At 44.5% G+C, this 18,780-nt stretch overlaps 2 protein-coding genes across 6 annotated transcripts in view; one reads left to right on the top strand and one right to left on the bottom strand.

Moving 5' to 3' along the window:
- SPG21 (SPG21 abhydrolase domain containing, maspardin) overlaps positions 1 to 13,453 on the top strand; it is a 30,849-nt gene extending 17,396 nt beyond the window's left edge. For all 3 annotated transcript variants that reach the window (XM_034424740.3, XM_034424742.3, XM_034424741.3), the window contains 7 exons: positions 4,215 to 4,376; positions 4,565 to 4,645; positions 7,411 to 7,556; positions 8,862 to 8,970; positions 11,628 to 11,735; positions 11,981 to 12,121; positions 12,746 to 13,453. In XM_034424740.3, coding sequence (XP_034280631.1) covers positions 4,215 to 4,376; positions 4,565 to 4,645; positions 7,411 to 7,556; positions 8,862 to 8,970; positions 11,628 to 11,735; positions 11,981 to 12,121; positions 12,746 to 12,871 — 873 coding nt within the window. In that variant the 3' untranslated portion in view covers positions 12,872 to 13,453. The remainder of the gene's footprint in view (positions 1 to 4,214; positions 4,377 to 4,564; positions 4,646 to 7,410; positions 7,557 to 8,861; positions 8,971 to 11,627; positions 11,736 to 11,980; positions 12,122 to 12,745) is intronic.
- Positions 13,454 to 13,735: 282 nt separating this feature from the next.
- The window catches only part of ANKDD1A (ankyrin repeat and death domain containing 1A), a 42,991-nt gene continuing 37,946 nt past the window's right edge, over positions 13,736 to 18,780 (bottom strand). For all 3 annotated transcript variants that reach the window (XM_034424736.3, XM_034424737.3, XM_034424739.3), the window contains 2 exons: positions 18,044 to 18,175; positions 13,736 to 17,695 (listed from right to left, as the gene is read on the bottom strand). In XM_034424736.3, coding sequence (XP_034280627.2) covers positions 17,631 to 17,695; positions 18,044 to 18,175 — 197 coding nt within the window. In that variant the 3' untranslated portion in view covers positions 13,736 to 17,630. The remainder of the gene's footprint in view (positions 17,696 to 18,043; positions 18,176 to 18,780) is intronic.

Consider the following 18,780-nt stretch of genomic DNA (forward strand, 5'->3'; position numbering starts at 1 on the left):
TGATCGGCCTCCGTTTAGAGTAACCCTCCTTTGTTTGTTCTCGGCTAATAACTCTTAATTCAGAGATGAGGAAACCTGGATTTGGGATTTGTATTTAGCAGTAAGCTAACTATGGAGCAAGATCTGATTCAGTCTAGCCAGTTAAGCAAATACTTGTCTTTGCACGACAAAAGGCGCATTTGCGTTGCTATTTACCTCCGTATCTTTCTTGGCAGCTGCTTCTAATTTATACTTGGCCATTTTTTCATTGACTCACTTTGTAGAGGAGTTCATTTTGATCCAGAGAAGAGCAAGAAAGATGATTAAGGGATTAGAGGCTAAAAATATGATGAAGAACGCTTGCAGGAATTGGGTATGTCTAGTTTAATGAAAAGAAGGACAGGAGTGTTCCAATATTTGAGGGGTTGCCACAAAGAAGTGGGGGGGGGGTCTATTCTCCAAAGAACCTGAAGGCAGGAGAAGAAGCAATGGATGGAAAGTAATCAAGGAGAGAAGCAACCTAGAACTTAGGAGACATTTCCTGACAGTGAGGATAATGAATCCGTGCAGTGGTGGGTTCCTCCCGGTTCGGCCGGTTCTCCTGAGCCGGTAGCGGTGACGATATGACGTCACTGAACCGGTTCTGCCCCCCCAGCTGGTCTTCAGGTCTCTACTGCGCATGCGCAGGGAGTGGGGCGTTTGCAGGGGGGCCACCTGCACATGTGTGGGGGGAGGGGACACATGCACAGGGGATGCATGTGCATTGCATTTTGGGGGTTAGGCACATTTGTGCGTGTGCGCTTTGGGCACTCGGTCTGGAAAAGGTTAGTCATCATTGTTATAGGCAATCCTCGACTTATAAACATTTGTTTAGTGACTATTGGAAATTATAACGGCACTGAAAAAAAGTGACTTATGACCATTTTTCACACTTACGACAGTTGAAGCCTCTCCGTGGTCACATGATCAAAATTCGGAAGCTCGGCAACTGGCATGTATTTATGGAACGTTTAAGCGTCCTGGGTCGATTGATTACCTTAAGTGCCTTTTTTTTTGTTTTCATCTTCAGAAACAATGTAAATTGGGCTGCCATGGCTCAGTGGCTAAGACGCTGAACTTGTAGATCAAAAGGTTGGCAGTTCAGCGGTTCGAATCCCTAGTGCTGCATAACGGGGTGAGCTCCTGTGACTTGTCCCAGCTTCTGCCAACCTAGCAGTTCGAAAGCACATAAAAAATGCAAGTAGAAAAATAGGGACCACCTTTGGTGGGAAGGGAACAGCATTCCATGCACCTTTGGCGTTGAGTCATGGCAGCCACATGGCCACGGAGACGTCTTCGGACAGCGCTGGCTCTTCGGCTTTGAAACGGAGATGAGCATCGCCCCCTAGAGTCAGGAACGACTAACACATATGTGTGAGGGGAACCTTTCCCTTTATTGCTCCAACTCAATTGGCAATATATGTTTTGTGAATTTTTACGAGTGGGGCACATTTGTCGAATTGCTCTCGCGTGGCTACTGAGGATGAAAATGAACTTTCTGCTTGTTTTTCTGCCGAAGCGGTTTGAGGTTGAGAACAAATGTCCATTGAGCCGTGGAACTTCCTTGTTTAATGGAAGGGAAGTCGGCCGTTTCTGATCTACCCTGGAGGGTGAAACCTTCTTGTGCTTTTAGACTTATGATTTGCCAGTGACAAGCAGCAGTTGGGCAGCTGGGAAAAAAAGTGGATTACTATTTCAAGCTTGCTTGTTTCTTAATACCGTCGCTTTCAAAGTGGAACGGTTTTGCCGTTCATGTGATGATCACCCATTTCCAAGAATAAGCGGAAGTGTAGCTCCGATTGGTTACATTAGTTGTTGTTGTTGTTGTTGTTGTTGAATTGTAAGCATGTTAGAAAAAATAGAACACTTGAGTGTGAAAAACAATGCAGGATAAAGGAAACTTGATATGTCATTGTGGCCAGATGCAAGGAGGTCAATAAATCCTTAAAACACCGTTGCAAACCCACCGTTGCAAGCACATTGTAGGTCGTAATAATTTAATATTTCGTGTCTTGTTGCTACAGAAGAGATAATGAGATGCTGTCTAGACAGTGGATTGCTCTTAGGATTGGCAAGTTGGTGCGACCTGAATGGGCAAAGTTGTGATTTTCAGTTACAAAAGCGGTTGATTTTTATTTCACAACTTCACTGTTTCCTCCAGGTTAGAAGGAAGTGAAAAGTGTCCACTGCCGTTTTGTGTGTGTGTGTGTGTGTGTGTGTGTGTGTGTGTGTGTTTCTGAAAAAGATGAACAGCCTCTTCCCCAAATAATTTACCATATTTTTCGGAGTATAAGACGCACCTTTTTCCCCCCTAAAAGAGGGTGAAAATTTAGGTGTGTCTTATACACCGAATGTAGCCCTGCCCACCCACTGGCCCCCACCCTTTGGCCTCTGCCTCCCAGAAATTTACCTCCTTGCAGCAAGCAGCAAGAAGAAACAGCTCCTTTCAGCTTCAGCCCAGCCTAATTAGCACAAGTTGATTGGATTGGCCTCCCGACTCTCAGCTGATTTGCTCTCAGCTGTTTTGCTCAGGGCTCTGCTTCTTGCTGCAAAGAGGTAAATTGCTGGAGCAGATTTTTTTTTCCTTGTGCTAATCAAGCTATGCTGAAAATGAAAGTAAAGCAGGCTGTTTGCTGCAAGGAGACAAAATTGATGGGAGGCAGATTTCTTTTTCTTCTTTTCCTCACCAAAAAAGATAGGTGCGTCTTATAGTCTGGTGAGTCTTATACTCCGAAAAATACGGTAATTTTAAAACAGGAGGGTTGTTTTAGATTCATCAAGAGGATGATAATAGAAGCAAACAAGATTCTTTTTTTTGTCTAATTTCCTTTGGGAAGCAAGTGGGAGAAATTAAATGAAGGTTCTCTTACCCTTAGCAAAATATAGCAATGCTGATGTGAACCGAATGGAGTCTCTTTGGAACCTCTCTCTGAATGGAGACATTCCTGTCTCGTAGGAGTTCAGGTAGTTCTCGACGTACGACCACAATTGAGCTCAACATTTATTATATCAAATGACACAGTTGTTAAGTGAGGTTTGCCCCATTTTACGACCTTTCTTGCCGCCGTTGTTAACTGAATCACTGCAGTTGTTAAGTTAGTCACAAGGTTGTTAAGTGAATCTGGGCTTCCCCATTGACTTCGCTTGTCAGAAGGTCGCAACAGGGGATAACGTGACCCTGGGACACCGCAACCATCGTAAATATGAGTCAGTAGCCTGAATTTTGATCACCTGATCCTGGAGATGCTGCCATGGTTGTAAGTGTGAAAAACGGTCATAAGTCACTTTTGTACAGTGCCGTTGTAACTTTTGAACGGTCACTAAACGAACTGCTGTAAGTCAAGGACTACCTGTTCTGTCATTCTTATCCTTGGGTCTTCAGTTTTTATTCAACTGCCACTCCCATGTGCTTGGCCATACCAGCTGGGAAGGATGGCCCAGCCTGTCCATCAGGCAAATATTTGTCAGAATAAGTTGGGCAATCTTTGACGGCAAAATGCGGTCAGTTTATTAAAAGAGAAATATAATGAAGATATTCACAAGAAGTACCATATTTTTCGGAGTATAAGACGTACCTTCCCCCCCCCCAAAAAGGGTGAAAATCTGGGTGCGTTTTATACTCTGAATGTAGCCCCGCCCAGCTTCTCAAACGGAGGTTTCAGAGGCTGAAAAAAGCATCAGAAACGAAGTGTCAACTTGCAAAGCTTTCAAGTTGCCATGAGCTGGAGGGAGGGAGAACTGATAGAGCTGATTGATTTCCCTAACTGAAGTGCATTCCATACATTCTTCCTGACCGCAATCAGAAGGAGGGTGTTGGATTTCACAGCCAGCCAAAGTGGTTAATTGGAGAATGTGATTTATGACATGGCCAGAGAGGAGGGGAGAGACAGGGTCATACGGGAACGTAAATCTACGTGGGATTAGTTCTAACTGCATTCGAATATTGCCGAAATGGTGCTCCTAATAAATGACTGTATTTCTTTTGAAGTTTGGCTCATGGCTCATGAATTAATTAGGGCATCTTTCGGAAACTTCACAGGAAGCTTCAGAAAAGACGCCCCCAAACAGAGCTTCAGAAAAAAAAACTCCACTCTGTTTCTGGCTTCTTAAACCCCTGACAGTCTTCAGTTGTACTTGCCAAGGGTCACGACCGCTAAGGAATCACTTTTTGGTCCTCTCTCATGTCTGTTTTGCAGATCATTGTAGATGACGACGACAGTAAGATCTGGTCGCTCTACGACGCAGGACCCAGGAACATCCGATGCCCCCTCATATTTCTCCCACCCGTCAGCGGAACGGCGGACGTCTTCTTCCAACAGATTCTAGCCCTCTCTGGATGGGGCTACAGAGTCATTGCTGTGAGTGTCTTCGGACCATCCTGCGTTTCGTTTCTTGAACTTGCCTTCAAGGCAGGGGTAGAGGCTTGGAAGTGATGCCTCTCCTCCAAGTTTATCAGCTGAAAATAGTTCGAAGTTGCAATTGAATTTCTGTAATGGTACACTGCATCTTTTCCTCTGTTTTTCTTTTCTTTTTTTTAACATTTTAGCTACAGTATCCAGTTTATTGGGAGATCTTTGAATTCTGCGATGGATTCCGGAAGCTATTAGATCATCTACAACTGGATAAAGTTAGTGCTTACAATAAAATGTTAGGTAAAAAGCCTAGAGTTTATTCATGTTCATTGGCTCAACCGAGAGAGAAGCTCCTTAGTCCGTACTGAGTCACTAGTAGATTAATTTTAGGTGTTTGTTTCCTTACAAGATTTCTAAACAGCCCCTGGCTAGGTGACGTACAGAGTCAGACACAAATATTAAGAACAGTAGGATCGAAAGCAATAAAAAATATTAAATAATAATAATAATAATAATAATAATAATAATAATAATAATAATAATAATAATAATAATAATATTGAGAAACTCAATATTATGAATGAGAAACTCAAGATCTTGTGGGACTTTAGGATTCAGACTGACAGGCACTTGGTTCACAACACACCTGACATAACAATAGTTGAAAAGAAAAAAGTATGGTTCATTGACATTGCAATACCTGGTGATGCACGAATTGAAGATAAGCAGCAAGAAAAAATCACAAAGTACCGGGACTTACAAATTGAAGTTGAGCGACTGTGGAAAAAGAAATCGTGTGTTGTCCCGATTGTAATTGGAGCCCTTGGAGCAATACCCAAAGGGCTACCCCGCTATTTAGAAATTCTAAATTTGCCGGACTTGAACATTTTGACTCTACAAAAAACCACCTTACTCGGAACAGCTTACATCCTCCGACGATACCTTAACAGTTCCTAGGTCCTTGGTTAGGACTCCAGCTGCTGAGCTATTAACCAGCCTCAAAGGCTGTGAATGTCACTAAAGATTAAATAATAATAATAATAATAATAATAATAATAATAATAATAATAATAATAATAATAATAATAATAATAATAATAATAATAATAATAATATTTCTATACTGCCCCTCTCCCGAAGGACTCGGGGCAGTGTACAGCCTATTAAAACAAAAAATATACAAATATCCAAATATAAGAATCTGTGATTCTTAACTTTCGGGCCAAAATTTATATATATTTTTAAATGTTTTAATATTTGTATTCTATGTTTTTTATCTTGGCTGTACACCGCCCTGAGTCCTCAGGGAGAAGGGCGGTATATAAATTGGAAGTTAAATTAAATTAAATTAAATTAAAATTATTAAAAATATTACACAATTTTAGCCCAGATTAAAACCCCCAATTTAAAACTCCCAGTTTAAAATAATTACATAGTTAGCCCTGCCTGGCGAAGCAGTAGGGTCTTAAGGGCACAGCGAAACACACGGAGGTCGGAGATCTTGCATATTTCCGGGGGCAGTTCGTTCCAAAGGGCAGGAGCTCCCACAGAGAAGGCTCTCCCCCTGGATGTCGCCAGCCAACATTGCTTGGCCGACGGCACCTTGAGGAGACCCTCTCTGTGTGAGCGGACTGGCCAGTGGGAGGCTATTGGTGGCAGAAGTGGTCTGGCAAGTACCCGGGTCCTAGGCCATGGAGCGCTTTAAAGGTGGTAACTAACACCTTGAATCGCACCCGGAAGACCACTGGGAGCCAGTGCAGCTCGTGCAGGAGAGGTGTCACATGGGCGCAACGAAAGAAAACTGATGTTTGAAAAAAAGAAGTGGAACGCCTTGGAATACTTGTTCTGTCTTTCTTGTAACAGACTTAAAACCAAAGACACGTTTTATAGGGGTATGAAAACAGACACTTGCTTTCAATAGTATTTCAAGCCCAAAACAGAGCATTCCTCACCTAAAGCAGAACTATTTTGAGTGGCAAACATATCCCAAATACTGCAGCCGCCTGCCTTGTATTTGAAACGGGGTTTTAAATTTAAGATGCTTTCATTCAAAACATTTTACCTGCCGAGTGGTGGGTTTCAGTTTTTTTTACTAGCGGTTCTGTGGGTGTGGCTTGGTGGGTATGGCATGGCTTGGTGGGCGTGGCTTGGATGTGGCAGGGGAAGGATACTGTAAAATCTCCATTCCCTCCCCAATCCAGGGAAAGGTTACTGCAAAATCCCCATTTCCTCCCGATCAGCTGGGACTCGGGAGGCAGAGAATAGATGGGGGCGGAGCCAGTCAGAATTTTTACTACCAGTTCTCTGAACTACTCAAAAGTTCCGCTACCGGTTCTCCAGAACTGGTCAGAACCTGCTGAAACCCACCTCTGTACCTGCCCCTAAATTGCATAGTGGTTTCACATAGCTTCTGAACTGATGCTTGCATCAATGATTTTTTTTTTTTTTTAAGAAAAGTGTACATTGACTTAAAAGGGCATTAATGTAAGATCCAGGGTTTGTTCACTGATAAAAAGGAATATATTTTCACCAAGCAGAAGTTGTTTCATTTCCGGGAAGACCATTCTGTTGGATCATAACTGATAAAACTTCAGAAAATATGAATGGAATGGGAAGAAGCGTTTTTATTGGAAACGGTTCATTTCTGCAGATGGGAGCAAGCCAATAGGAGATGGCAAAGATTATAGAATGAAAATGAGAGATTAATTGGAAAGAGCATTGCCTGACCCTTTAATCTGATCACTGAATTTGCTGTACATGGGGGGGGGGGTGTATTTCTCCCATCTTGGCCACTTTAAGACTTGTGGATTTCAACTCCCAGAATTCCCAGCCAGCCATGTTTTTCTGGAATTCTGGGACTTGAAGTTCCCAAGTCTTTAAAGTGGCCAAGGTTGGAGATCCCTGCTGTAAATGGTTTACCAGTAGGTCTGCCAGTAGGTGGGAAAGGATCTAATTTCTCAAAGGCTTGGAAACGGTAAAATGCGTTCGATAAACAGAAAAATAATCAAGGGTATTCTTCTTTCATTGCTTTTAATCTTAGGTTCACCTTTTTGGTGCTTCATTAGGAGGTTTCCTTGCTCAGAAATTTGCTGAGTACACGCACAAATCTCCCCGGGTCCAATCTTTGATTCTGTGCAACTCTTTCAGCGATACCTCGATTTTCAATCAGACATGGACAGCGAATAGGTGAGACGCCAGTCAATAAATCCGCATTTGCCTTTTTTTTTTTTTTTTAAAGAGACAAACCCAGTTAGGCAATTGTCAGAACATCCCGGCTCTGAAATTTGGAGCTAGGCCAAATGAGGGCGAGAGTCTCTTGGTGGAAGTGGGAAAGGCGGGTGGAAGCTCAGATGTGATGTTAGTACTAAGGGTTCAGATGCTGTTCCTTTTCTTCCAGGGGGTTTTGAGTTTGAAGCATTTTGCGTACTTGTCCATCTCTCCAGTGGCGAAATCCAAATTTTTTTTACTACCGGTTCTGTGGGCGTGGTGTGGCTTGGTGGGCGTGGTGTGGCTTGGTGAGCGCGGCAGGGGAAGGATACTGCAAAATCTCCATTCCCACCCCACTCCTGGGGGAAGGATATTGCAAAATCTCCATTCCCACCCCACTCCTGGGGGAAGGATGCTGCCAAATCCCCATTCCCTCCCCAGTCTGGGGCCAGCCAGAAGTGGTATTTGCCGGTTCTCCGAACTGCTCAAAATTTCCGCTACCGGTTCTCCAGAACCTGTCAGAACCTACTAGATTTCACCTCTGCATCTCTCCCATTGGGAGACGGTTCTAGGTTGTGTCCTCACTTTTGAAGGCAGAACCTTTGTTTGGGATCCACGTTCCTTGTTTTGGAATAGACCTTCACTTTCTCCAGCTCACAAAAGCAGATTTTTGGGATGGCTTCTGTTCTTCGGGAGAGCCGAGGGCCATCATGGTGAGTCGGAGAAAATCTACTCTACATGCCACATCCATAGATTCTGGTGTCCTGGAGTTTGGTTTGTGGAGTTTGGTTTTGATGGTTTTGTTGTGGCCCGCCAGTGGCCAGCAGAGCTGGTAGCAGATTCGGACAGTGAGGAGGTCGGGGAGGAACATGGGCCAGTCCTGGAGTCTGGGGAAGGTTCTGATGAGGGCTCTGCGTCGGAGGCAGAGAGGGGGACAGAGCCGTATGCCAGTTATCAGCTGCCTTTAAAATTCGAAGTTACGGAGTAAAAAAGCTTTGTTACCCAACATTAAGTATGGTAGTCATTAACACTTGAAATGCCCAATACTAGCCTAAACTCTAGCAACCTTCTATGTAGGATGCCTTTGTCTACAATAATGGATAGGATAATTTAATAGTCATCTGGGAATTGTTAGAAGATGGACAGATCAGCCTTACTAGCATTGTGAAATCAGGTAAGCAGAGGCTGTGTGCAAAGAGATTCTTTTAATGTGTAACTTGATAGTGCAGGGCTTCTCCTGAACTTGGTGCCCTAACTTACCTTTATATTCCTCTCTCTTTCCAGCTTCTGGTTGTTGCCTGCCTTCATGTTGAAGAAAATCGTCCTTGGGAATTTTGCCTCTGGTCCCGTAGATCCTGAAATGGCTGACGGAATTGATTTCATGGTGGATAGGGTAAAGATCCATAACAGTCAAGTTGGTTGCTTGATGGTGTTCTGAAGTTTGTCCAGGAAATAGCAAAATACTGGGTGTTTTGAATTGTCTTTTCTTTTCCTTTTTTCTGTTCAGTGAGGTGTGTGTGTGTGTGCGCGCGCACGCAGGTAGTCCTCAACTTACAACAGTTCTGTCAAGGTTCCTACTGATGGAACCCAACCCAACAAGCACTATCGAAATGATCCGATCTCTTAATGCAAAACTTTATTGAGTACATCATTTTGACACAGAATGAAAGGAAAACCAACTCTGGCTAATTCCCGCGCAATTCAATATATAAGATGCACTGGAGTATAAGACGCATCTTAGTTTTTGGGGAGGGAAATAAGAAAAAAGCTGATTGGCAGGTGGATCGGCCTCCCGGAATACCCCCAATCAGCTGTTCCCAGAGGTGAATTTTAGCAACAGGTTCGTTGGTTGTGAGCTCTGTGCCTTGCTTTTTTTTCTGCCTCTGAAACTTCTGAAACACAGCTTTAGAAAAAAGCCTCTCAAGTTCTGTTTCAGAGGCTTTTTTTCTGAAGCTTCTTTCAGAGGCTTTTTTTCTGAAGCTCTGTTTCAGAGGCTTTTTTCTGAAGCTTCGTTTCTGAGGCTTTTTTTCTGAAGCTTCTTTCAGAGGCTTTTTTCTGAAGCTGTTTGGAGGCCTTTTTTTTTGAAGCTCTGTTTCAGAGGCTTTTTTCTGAAGCTTCATTTCTGAGGCTTTTTTTCTGAAGCTTCTTTCAGAGGCTTTTTTCAGTCTCTGAAATCTCTGTGTGAGAGGCTGGGTGGGGCTACATTCGGAGTATAAGACGCACCCAGATTTTCATCCTCTTGTTTGGTCTTATACTCCAAAAAATACGGTAATTAAAGTATAGAGTCCTCCCTCCCTCAAATTAGTGCAGGTCACATTGTCCAATTAAGTGTCAAAGTATGATGGTGAGAAGATGTCTGGAAGCTCTGGCAAACGCCTGCTGAAGTGACCTTGGTTCTCAGGGCTAAGTGCTTGATGGTTACAATCCAATTCCCCTTTCCCTCGCCCCCATAATTTGTTGGCAAGCTGAGAAGCAATAAATGTGAAAGCAGCATGAGTAAGTTTCAAATCTTGACAAATTCATTTAATGACCGTTTTGACGATACAACAGCACTGGAAAAAAGTGACTTATTGTTGTGGCCCATCAGCAGCCTGTGCAGCTAGTAGCTGATTCAGACAGCGAGGAGGCTGGTGTGGTGCTGTGTCAGCAGCCTGTGCAGCTGGCACTTGAGTCAGACAATGAGGAGTCTGGAGAAGATGTGGTGCCAGAGGTGGGGATTCAGCCAGGGCCTTCAGAACCTCCAGAAGCTCCCATAAGAGAAGAGGAGGAGCCTTTTCTCGATGCACGGGCGCACAGAGCTGCCAAAAGGCAGGAGTGGCTCCTCAGGAGGAGGTCTCCTCGAGAGTAAGGCTTGGGGCTAATTGGCCACTCCCTTAGCCTATTTAAGGAAGGACGACGACTGAGGCAATTTGCAGGGAACAACTTCGTTCACTCTCCTTCGCGTCTGGATCTTAGTTCTCTTATCAGTTTCCTGCAAATTGCTTCTGGGCTTTCTGCCAACCATAGTAAGATTACGATTATTTATTCTTTGGATTCTTGTAGGCTGTTAAGAAAGTTAATTAACAGCCTTTGTTTGAAAAAGACTGATTTAATTTAGTAAACTAAGGTTTGTACAGACTTTGTGTGTGCTGCGTTCTTTGGGGTCCGTAGCTGGGGCAGAACACTTATTGACCATTTTTCATAACTTAACCACCATAGCAGCTTCCCCATAGTTACATGATCAGAATCCAGATGCTTGGCCACTGGCTCATATATATGAGGGTTGCAGGTGTCCTGGGATCAGGTGATCACTTTTTTTTTGGTGACCTTCTGACAAACAAAGTCCATGGAGAAGCCAGATTCACTCAACAACCATGTTACTATCTTAATTGCTTCAGTGATTCATTTAACAACCGTGGCAAGAAAGATCGTAAAATGGGGCAAAACTCACTTAACAGAGTTTTCTCACAGAGCAATAGAAATGTTGGGCTCGATTGTGGTCGTAAATCGAGGACTACCTGTATCCAGGGATGGGCTTCAAAAATTTTAATAAGGGGTTCTTGTGCCCGGTTGCTGGGTGGGTGTGACCATGGTGGGTGTGGCCTAATCGGCCTCTTGCACCACAGGGGGGGGGGGATTTTTGCCCTCCCCGGGCTCTGGAGACTTTTTCCGAGCCTCCGGGAGGGTGAAAACGGCCTCCCCAGGCTCCGGAGGCCCTCTTCCCGAACTTCCAGTAGGCTTTTGCCCTCACTTAGCCTCCGTGCATGCCCTGCCATTACCTGCATCCAAAACAGGCCGTGTGGGGACTCCTGGGAGGGGAGGGGTGGGGTGGGCGGGGCCAGCCAGGAGTGGGATTTGGGGGTTCTTCGAACTGCACAGAATCTTAGCTAGAGGTTCTCCCGAAGCCCTGCGAACCCCCATCAGCCCACCCCTGCCTGTATGTATGTACTAGGAGACCTCCAAGATCCCTTCCAACTTTGGTATTCTGTATTCTATTTCTTGGTCGCCAGATTTCAGACCCAAATTGACAGATTTTTTTTTATTTTTTTTTTATTTTTAAACGTCTGACAGCTGGAAAGTTTGGGCCAGAGCGAACTGGCTTCAAGACTGACTCTCAATTGCCAGAATTCCTACGTTGAACCTCATAAGATCCGAGATGTCCCCGTCACCATCATGGACGTGAGCAATCTTGGGCATATTCCTATAGCCGATAAGGATGAGATGAAACTGGTTTGGCTGGTTGTTGATTTGTGGGAGTCTCCAATCCAGGAGGACCTGTGTCTATGGTGGTTATGCCGGCACCGTTTCCACCATGCCTTGGGACTTTCTGGAATAAAAGGAGAGATCTACTGCTACAGGGAAAGGCCCTGGGCTCCATGATAAGGGGTGGCAAAACTCAGGCTGATGCTGTTTTTGACTTTTAGGTATTTGATCAGAGTGCCCTGTCTACAGAAGCCAAGGAAGAGATGTATAAATTGTATCCCAATGCCAGGAGAGCTCATCTGAAAACAGGAGGAAATTTTCCGTATCTCTGCAGAAGCGCTGAAGTAAACCTTTATATCCAAGTAAGTCCTGCTTATTCGTTCGTTCGTTCGTTCGTTTGTTCGTTCGTTCGTTCGCCCATCCATCCATCCATCCATCCATCCATCCATCCATCCATCCATCCATCCATCCATCCATCCATCCAATTTACTGTATTTTTTGCTCCATAAGACATACTTTTTTGTCTCCCAAAAATGGGTGGAAATGCCTGTGCGTCTTATGGAGTGAATATTGCCGAAGCCCCGCCAATCCGCCAGCCCCCACCTGCCAGCTGTTTTTGCGTTTTTAGCCTTTATGTGTCCCGTTTTTGACCTCTGCGCATCTCATTTTTGGCCTCTGTGCGCCCCGGGATGTGTGGAAGCCAAAAATGGGGTGCATGGAGATCGAAAACGGGACATGTGAAAGCCGAAAACGGGACATGCGGAAGCTGAAAATGGGGTGCGCGGAGGCCAAAAACGGGAGTGCGTCTTATGGTCAGATGCGTCATACGGAGCAAAAAATACAATGTATGCCGCCCATCTCGCAGTTTAGGCAACTGCAACTTTTTCCTCCCTCATGGGTGACAGTAGAGTCAATGTCAATGTTTTATGGTTTAGAGGGGGAAAAAAGGAATGAATAGATTCTACTTCTGTCCATCTGTCCTATAGATACACTTGCTTCAGTTCCATGGGACCAGATATGCTGCCATTGACCCCTCCATGATCAGCGCAGAAGAACTAGAAGTCCAGAAAGCCAACCTCCAATCTAGCAACGAACAAGAACAAGCATCGTAATTGGACGATTGGCCGTTCTTTCATCTGGAGGGCCTCACCTCTTTCCTTGTTGGCAGATGTCCTACCCAATCACATCTGACCACCTTCTTGTCTTTCTCTTTTCCCACTAAACTGGTTAGAATGGTGTCCTTAAACTCAGCTGGATGGATTTCATTACCTGAAATAAGGCTACGGACGCTCGCTCCCATTTCTGTTTCACAAGCTAAGTTTGGATAATAAAAGTTAAGGATGCAACTTTGGAAGACTTGTTTAAAACAAAAACAAAACAAATGCAACTCTCAGAGACAAACTTTTGGTACCAAAGCCTTCATTACTGTGCTCTTACCGAGAATAAATCTTTTTAATATATATATATATACAAATCTATATCTCCATGCAGAGAGGGGCTACTATGAACAAATTACAGATGCCTGTAAGGTCATTTATAATTTGAATATTTAGTTTTAAACTATGTTGGAAGTGTCAATGTTGCTGTTACGTTTCTTTATATACTGTTGCCGCTTAATGACTTGAAATCAAAGGGGTTTTTTTGTAAAATTAATTTGCTATCGTACTTTGTTTTTGAATAAAATTTTAACTGGCCATGGGAAGGGCCCCAGTTATTTTGCTATTAAGAATTTGCAAGGTAATAGCTTTGCTTCATCTTTAAGATTTGGAGTTTGTAATATCCTGCCTGATCTGGAGCCTTCCAGTTAGATTAGAATTTTGCAAATTTTACAAATACAGAATTTCCAATTGTGCTCTTCATAATTCCAGGAGATTAAAATTCATTGAAAGTTGGAGATGGGTTATTGAGACCTGAAATGATTCAGGTTTTCCACGAAGTGACAGTTTTCAAGTTTTCAGGAACTACAAACAAAAACGTAAGAGGGGGGAAAAAAACCATTTATTTGAAAACCAGATGTTTCGACATTGCTTTAAAAATACAAAAACCTTAAGGACAAATTTAAGAAAAGTGTACTGTCCTGTAGATAAAACACTGTCGTATCAGCACTGGTGAGAACACTGTTTTGAAGTTGAAAGTGCATATTTGTACAGCTGGAAACGGGTGTGTGTGTGTGTGTGTGTGTGTGTGTGTGTGTGTGTGTGTGTGTGTGAATCCTGGGGCCCAGAGTCCTCTTCAGGATTTTGGGATCAGGGCAAACAATGATGGAGGCTGGAGACTGTCCCAAGCTTCTCCCCTGCAATTGGTATCATCCATCACCTGGACCGAAGTGACTTCAAAGGGCAGGAAGTGACAAAGAACAACTTCCTTTCGGCAGAGACGAGTAACCAATGCCCAAAGAAAGTGTGTAATGCACCTCCAGGCACCAATCTTAGAGCTGTATCCTCTCACCCACTGCCTTTCTGGCAGATCACAGCGTAGGCAGGCTGGTGTGTAAATCTCTTCCTCAAAGGGAAATGTCCCAAGTGTTGTGGCCCCGCCCTCTGAGCCTGTCCCATTGGAGGAAGAAAGCTCCGAGCATGAGGAAGAGGAGTCAGCCAGGCCTCCCTCTCCAGGCCCCTCCCCTCTGGCACTGTCTCAGGTGCCGGCCGAGGGAGAGGAGATTAACAGAGAGACAGGTGGCTCGGATGAGAGCGAAGGAGAAACATCATTCTTGGACGCACGCCTCCGAAGGCGTGATAAACGATTGCAGCAGCTCAGGAGGCGTGCTAGGGATTAGAACTGAGTCACTGGACCACACCCCAGAGACTATATAATAGAGGGTGGTGGCCAGTGATCCTTGTGACGAACAAAACTAACCTTGAATAGTCACTAAAGCCTCGTTCGGAACTGCTGGGAGGAATATTTATTGTTGTTGGACGTTTGGAAGCTGAGTATTTATCTTTCTGTTTTCTGTGGAAATAAAAGCACTTGGCAGACGGCGTGTATATCGCTGCCCAGTTGGAGATAGAGAGCTGGGTGTGTTCCAAGTGCTTCCTTAACCCTCGGCTGGCTGTGTTTGTGTGTGTGTGTGGACGGGGACAGATCACCAAGGCTGAAAAAGGCCAGGCTGAAGAGGCCCAGCCAAAGGCAGAGAAGCCAGCCACCTACCCTAGCTAGCTCCGTGTGCATAGTTGAGATATATAAAAATAAAAATAACATGGACCACAAAAAATGTTGGCTGAAACAGTAGAATGGTTCCCCCCTTTGCATCCCTAAGCCACCTAGCATTAAATGTCTCATGGATTGAGCCAGTGGTCGGATTCAGCTGGTTCTCTCCGGATCGCGCGAACCGGTAGCAGCGGCTGCGGAAGGCTCCGCCCACCTGCCCGGACATAATGCGCAACTACTGCACATGTGCAGAAGGCCGTGCGCATGCGCAGAGGTGGCAGAGCGAGTGGTCACATTTGGGAACCGGTAGGGAAGGTAAGTGAATCCCCCTCTGGATTGAGCCAGCTGTTCTCCCCAGATGTGGACATCCAGATTTGGAGTAATGTTCAACAAAAGGATGCGGTGAACTAAGCAGAAGTTGCCAGGTCTCCATAGAGACCTAGGCTGCTGTTGTATTAGTGAGACCTTGTGCTGTTGTTGTGTTAGTGCAACTGTAATTTTGGCTCTGTTTCCAGAAGAGAGATATCCCGTGATTGTTTACACGGCACCCTGAACCAGGTTAGTGAAAGCTAGCAGCGATAAATCCTTCCATTCTAATTGTGGTCAGATTTAACCACAGTTAAGTTTTGCTTGATGGCTCACCTTGGGTAGGCTTATGGTTCAGTTAATACAGCACATGAGATAATAACTAGGTGGAACGTCCTGTGTGAACTCAAAAAGAGTTTTCAAAACAGATCCGTTGAATCTTAAGAGGATCATTCTGCTATAATCTATGATGAGAACTGGATGTTGTGATATCTACAGCCATCAGAAATTTAGCCAAAGAAGAGCTTTCCAAAGGTGTTGGGAGGAAGCGAAAGAAAGAAAGTAACTTAGAAGCAAAAGGTGTGAGTTTCTAGGAAATTTTTGAACTGGAAAATTTTCCCATGCAAACCAGCGTGATCTCAATTAGCATATTCATCTCGATGTATCCCAAGTCTGCACAAGTACCGTATTTTTCAGAGTATAAGATGTTCCGGACTATAAGACACACCGACCTTTTTTTGGTGAGGAAAACAAGAAAAAGAAATCTGCCTCTGCCTCCCAGCAATTTTGCCTCCTTGCAGCAAACAGCAAACAGCCTGCTTTACTTTCATTTTCGTTTTCAGCATAGCTTGATTAGCGCAAGGAAAAAAAAAAAACCTGCTCCCAGCAATTTACCTTCTTTCAGCAAGCAGCAGAGGCCAGCGCAGCAATAGGCAATGGCAATCCCTGCAGCCTGAAACAGCTGAGAGTCGGGAGGCCGATCCAACAGTCAATCAACTTGTGCTAATTAGGCTGTGCTGAAGCTGAAATAGGCTGTTGCTGCACGGAGGTAAATTTCTGGGAGGCAGAGGCCAAAGGGTGGGGGCCAGTGGGTGGGCAGGGCTACATTTGGTGTATAAGACGCACCCAAATGTTCACCCCCTTTTACGGGGGAAAAAGGTGCATCTTATACTCCGAAAAATACGGTATTTGGGCGACGTTATCTGTTGTGAGGGAGAGGCATAAAATCCGCACTTCTCCATATTTTAGTAGAGTCACTTGAAAAGCAAGCATTGCACAACTTTTGAAACTCAAGATTAATCCGAAGTGGCAGAACCCTTTGGCAGAATGTTCCGACCATGTGTCTGCCTACAAAGCATGCTCTTAGGATAAGATGGGTGGGCCGATTCCATTGAACGAAACACATCTTTAAAGATAAAGATTCCCCTCACGCATATGTGCTAGTAGTTCCCGAATCTAGGGGGTGGTGCTCATCTCTGTTTCTAAGCCGAAGAACCAGCGCTGTGATGACAATTCCGTGGTCATGTGACCGGCATGATTAAACACCGAAGGCGCACGGAACGCTATTGGTCCCTATTTTTCTTCTTGCATTTTTTACGTGCTTTCAAACTGCTACGTTGGCAGAAGCTGGGACAAATAACGGGAGCTCACCCTGTTACGCGGCAGTAGGGATTTGAACCGCTGAACTGCCGACTTTTCGATCAACAAGCTCAGCGTCTTAGCCACTGAGCCACTGCGTCCCCTCAACGCATCTTTATGAACTCTTAATTTGAAAACAAGATAGCAACATGAAGAGGACAGAAACAAGTTAACTCTGGACCAAGAAGAGATTGTTAGCAACCAGAGGGATGATCGTCCTTAGAGATGCTGGTTTGCAATCTGGTGGCTGTGGTGTGAGGCGTAGCCAAGAGTTTTAGAGGCATTAGCTGTGTTACTACAATACAGAAGAACCAAGAAGCTGGGTGGATGCTGAACCCCCCCCTGTTAAATTTTTCCAATTAAGGACATGTATAAAGAGGTATAAACCTGCTTTCGTTGTGACCGTTATTCCAGATATCAAATCAATGGGATGACCGAGAATCTCCATAAACATTAAATCAATGGGATCGAATGGCAATGATAAGAACAGATAAAAATCCCTTGTAAAGTCAGCTTTAGACCTTATCTCAGACCTTCGGGGGGGGGGAGGGGGGAGAATAAAATCCGTTATGTCCCCTTTTCTCCAACTGAGGTCCTACGGATGCATTGCTGTGATTGAGAGTCTGCCCATAAGACGGTTTACGTGGACCTGACCTGGATTGGAAAGCTTGCCATTCAAGATGGCAAGAAGCCCTTGGAAATGGTGTCCCTTTGGATGCAAGTCCTGAAAGAAACCTCTGGCAGAGTCGCATGGAGTCATGTTCTGAAGCACCTCGGACCTCACATTGCTGAACACCTGCGTGAAGATGCGGGCGAATCTGCATTCGCTTGTTTCCGGATACTTTCTGTCGGAAGAGAAAACATACGGATGTGTCTAAGCTGGACTTTGGCTTGATCCAGCTGACAGCAATAGCAATAGCACTTACACTTATATACCACTTCACAGGGTGAGTGGTTTACAGAGTCAGCGTATTTCCCCCAATAATCTGGGCCCTCATTTTACCCACCTTGGAAGGGATGGAAGGCTGAGTCAACCTTGAGCCTGGTGAGATTCGATCTGCCAAATTGCAGGCAGGTGGCAGTCAGCAGAAGGAGCCTGCAGTACTGCATTCTAAGCACTGCGCCACAGCGGCTTTGATCCTGGGCTGAATCAGCCCAGTAGACCGAAGAGAAGGGCCAAGGAGTCACCATACCTGCTAAGTCGCTCCTCCCGATGCTGACCAGCCCTTCATACAATCCTTTGATTGGATTTTCTCCTGCCATGATGGTCCCATGAAGCCATATCAGCAGCATCCGATGGCCATGTTCTCGGTAGCTTTTGGTGCCTGGCGAAAAAGGAAGAACACAATTGAAGTGAGATATTGCAAGGTTATGGATTATGGATGTCATAATGATATCATGTGTCATAATATTATCATCAACAAATGACCCAAACGATGTCACTTTATGATGTACTGTAGGCAGTTTGATTGATGACATCATGATGCGCGGAACTTGATGCACATGGAGATGCATAATTTCCTGTTGTGGCAGGTGTACTATGACTAGGCTTTGGAATCACATAATAGTGTTGATTAGTGTACAACTGATTAACTGATCAGAACAGTGTTTTCAAATCTCAATAGTCAAGTCAAATTGATTTATAGGTTCTTGTACTGTTGTAGAGAGCCAATGTTGTGTTGTATTTAAGCATCAAGCTAGAATGAACTCACCAGGAAACCCTGAGTTTAAGTCTTGTTCTGGGCACCAAGTTAGCTGCATAACCTTGGGCCACTTCCTCTCTTCAGACCCAGGAATTACTTAAGGGGAAGTGGCAAACTACTTCTGAAAAACCTTGCCAAAGAAAAACTGTAGGGACTTGTCTGGGCAACCTCTGAGAATTAGACATGATTTAATAGAAGAATAAAACTGCTGTAAGAATACATAAGAA

The sequence above is a fragment of the Pantherophis guttatus genome, chromosome 13, assembly GCF_059756535.1.
Source record: "Pantherophis guttatus breed Tessera chromosome 13, ASM5975653v1, whole genome shotgun sequence".
Classification (NCBI taxonomy): domain Eukaryota; kingdom Metazoa; phylum Chordata; class Lepidosauria; order Squamata; family Colubridae; genus Pantherophis; species Pantherophis guttatus.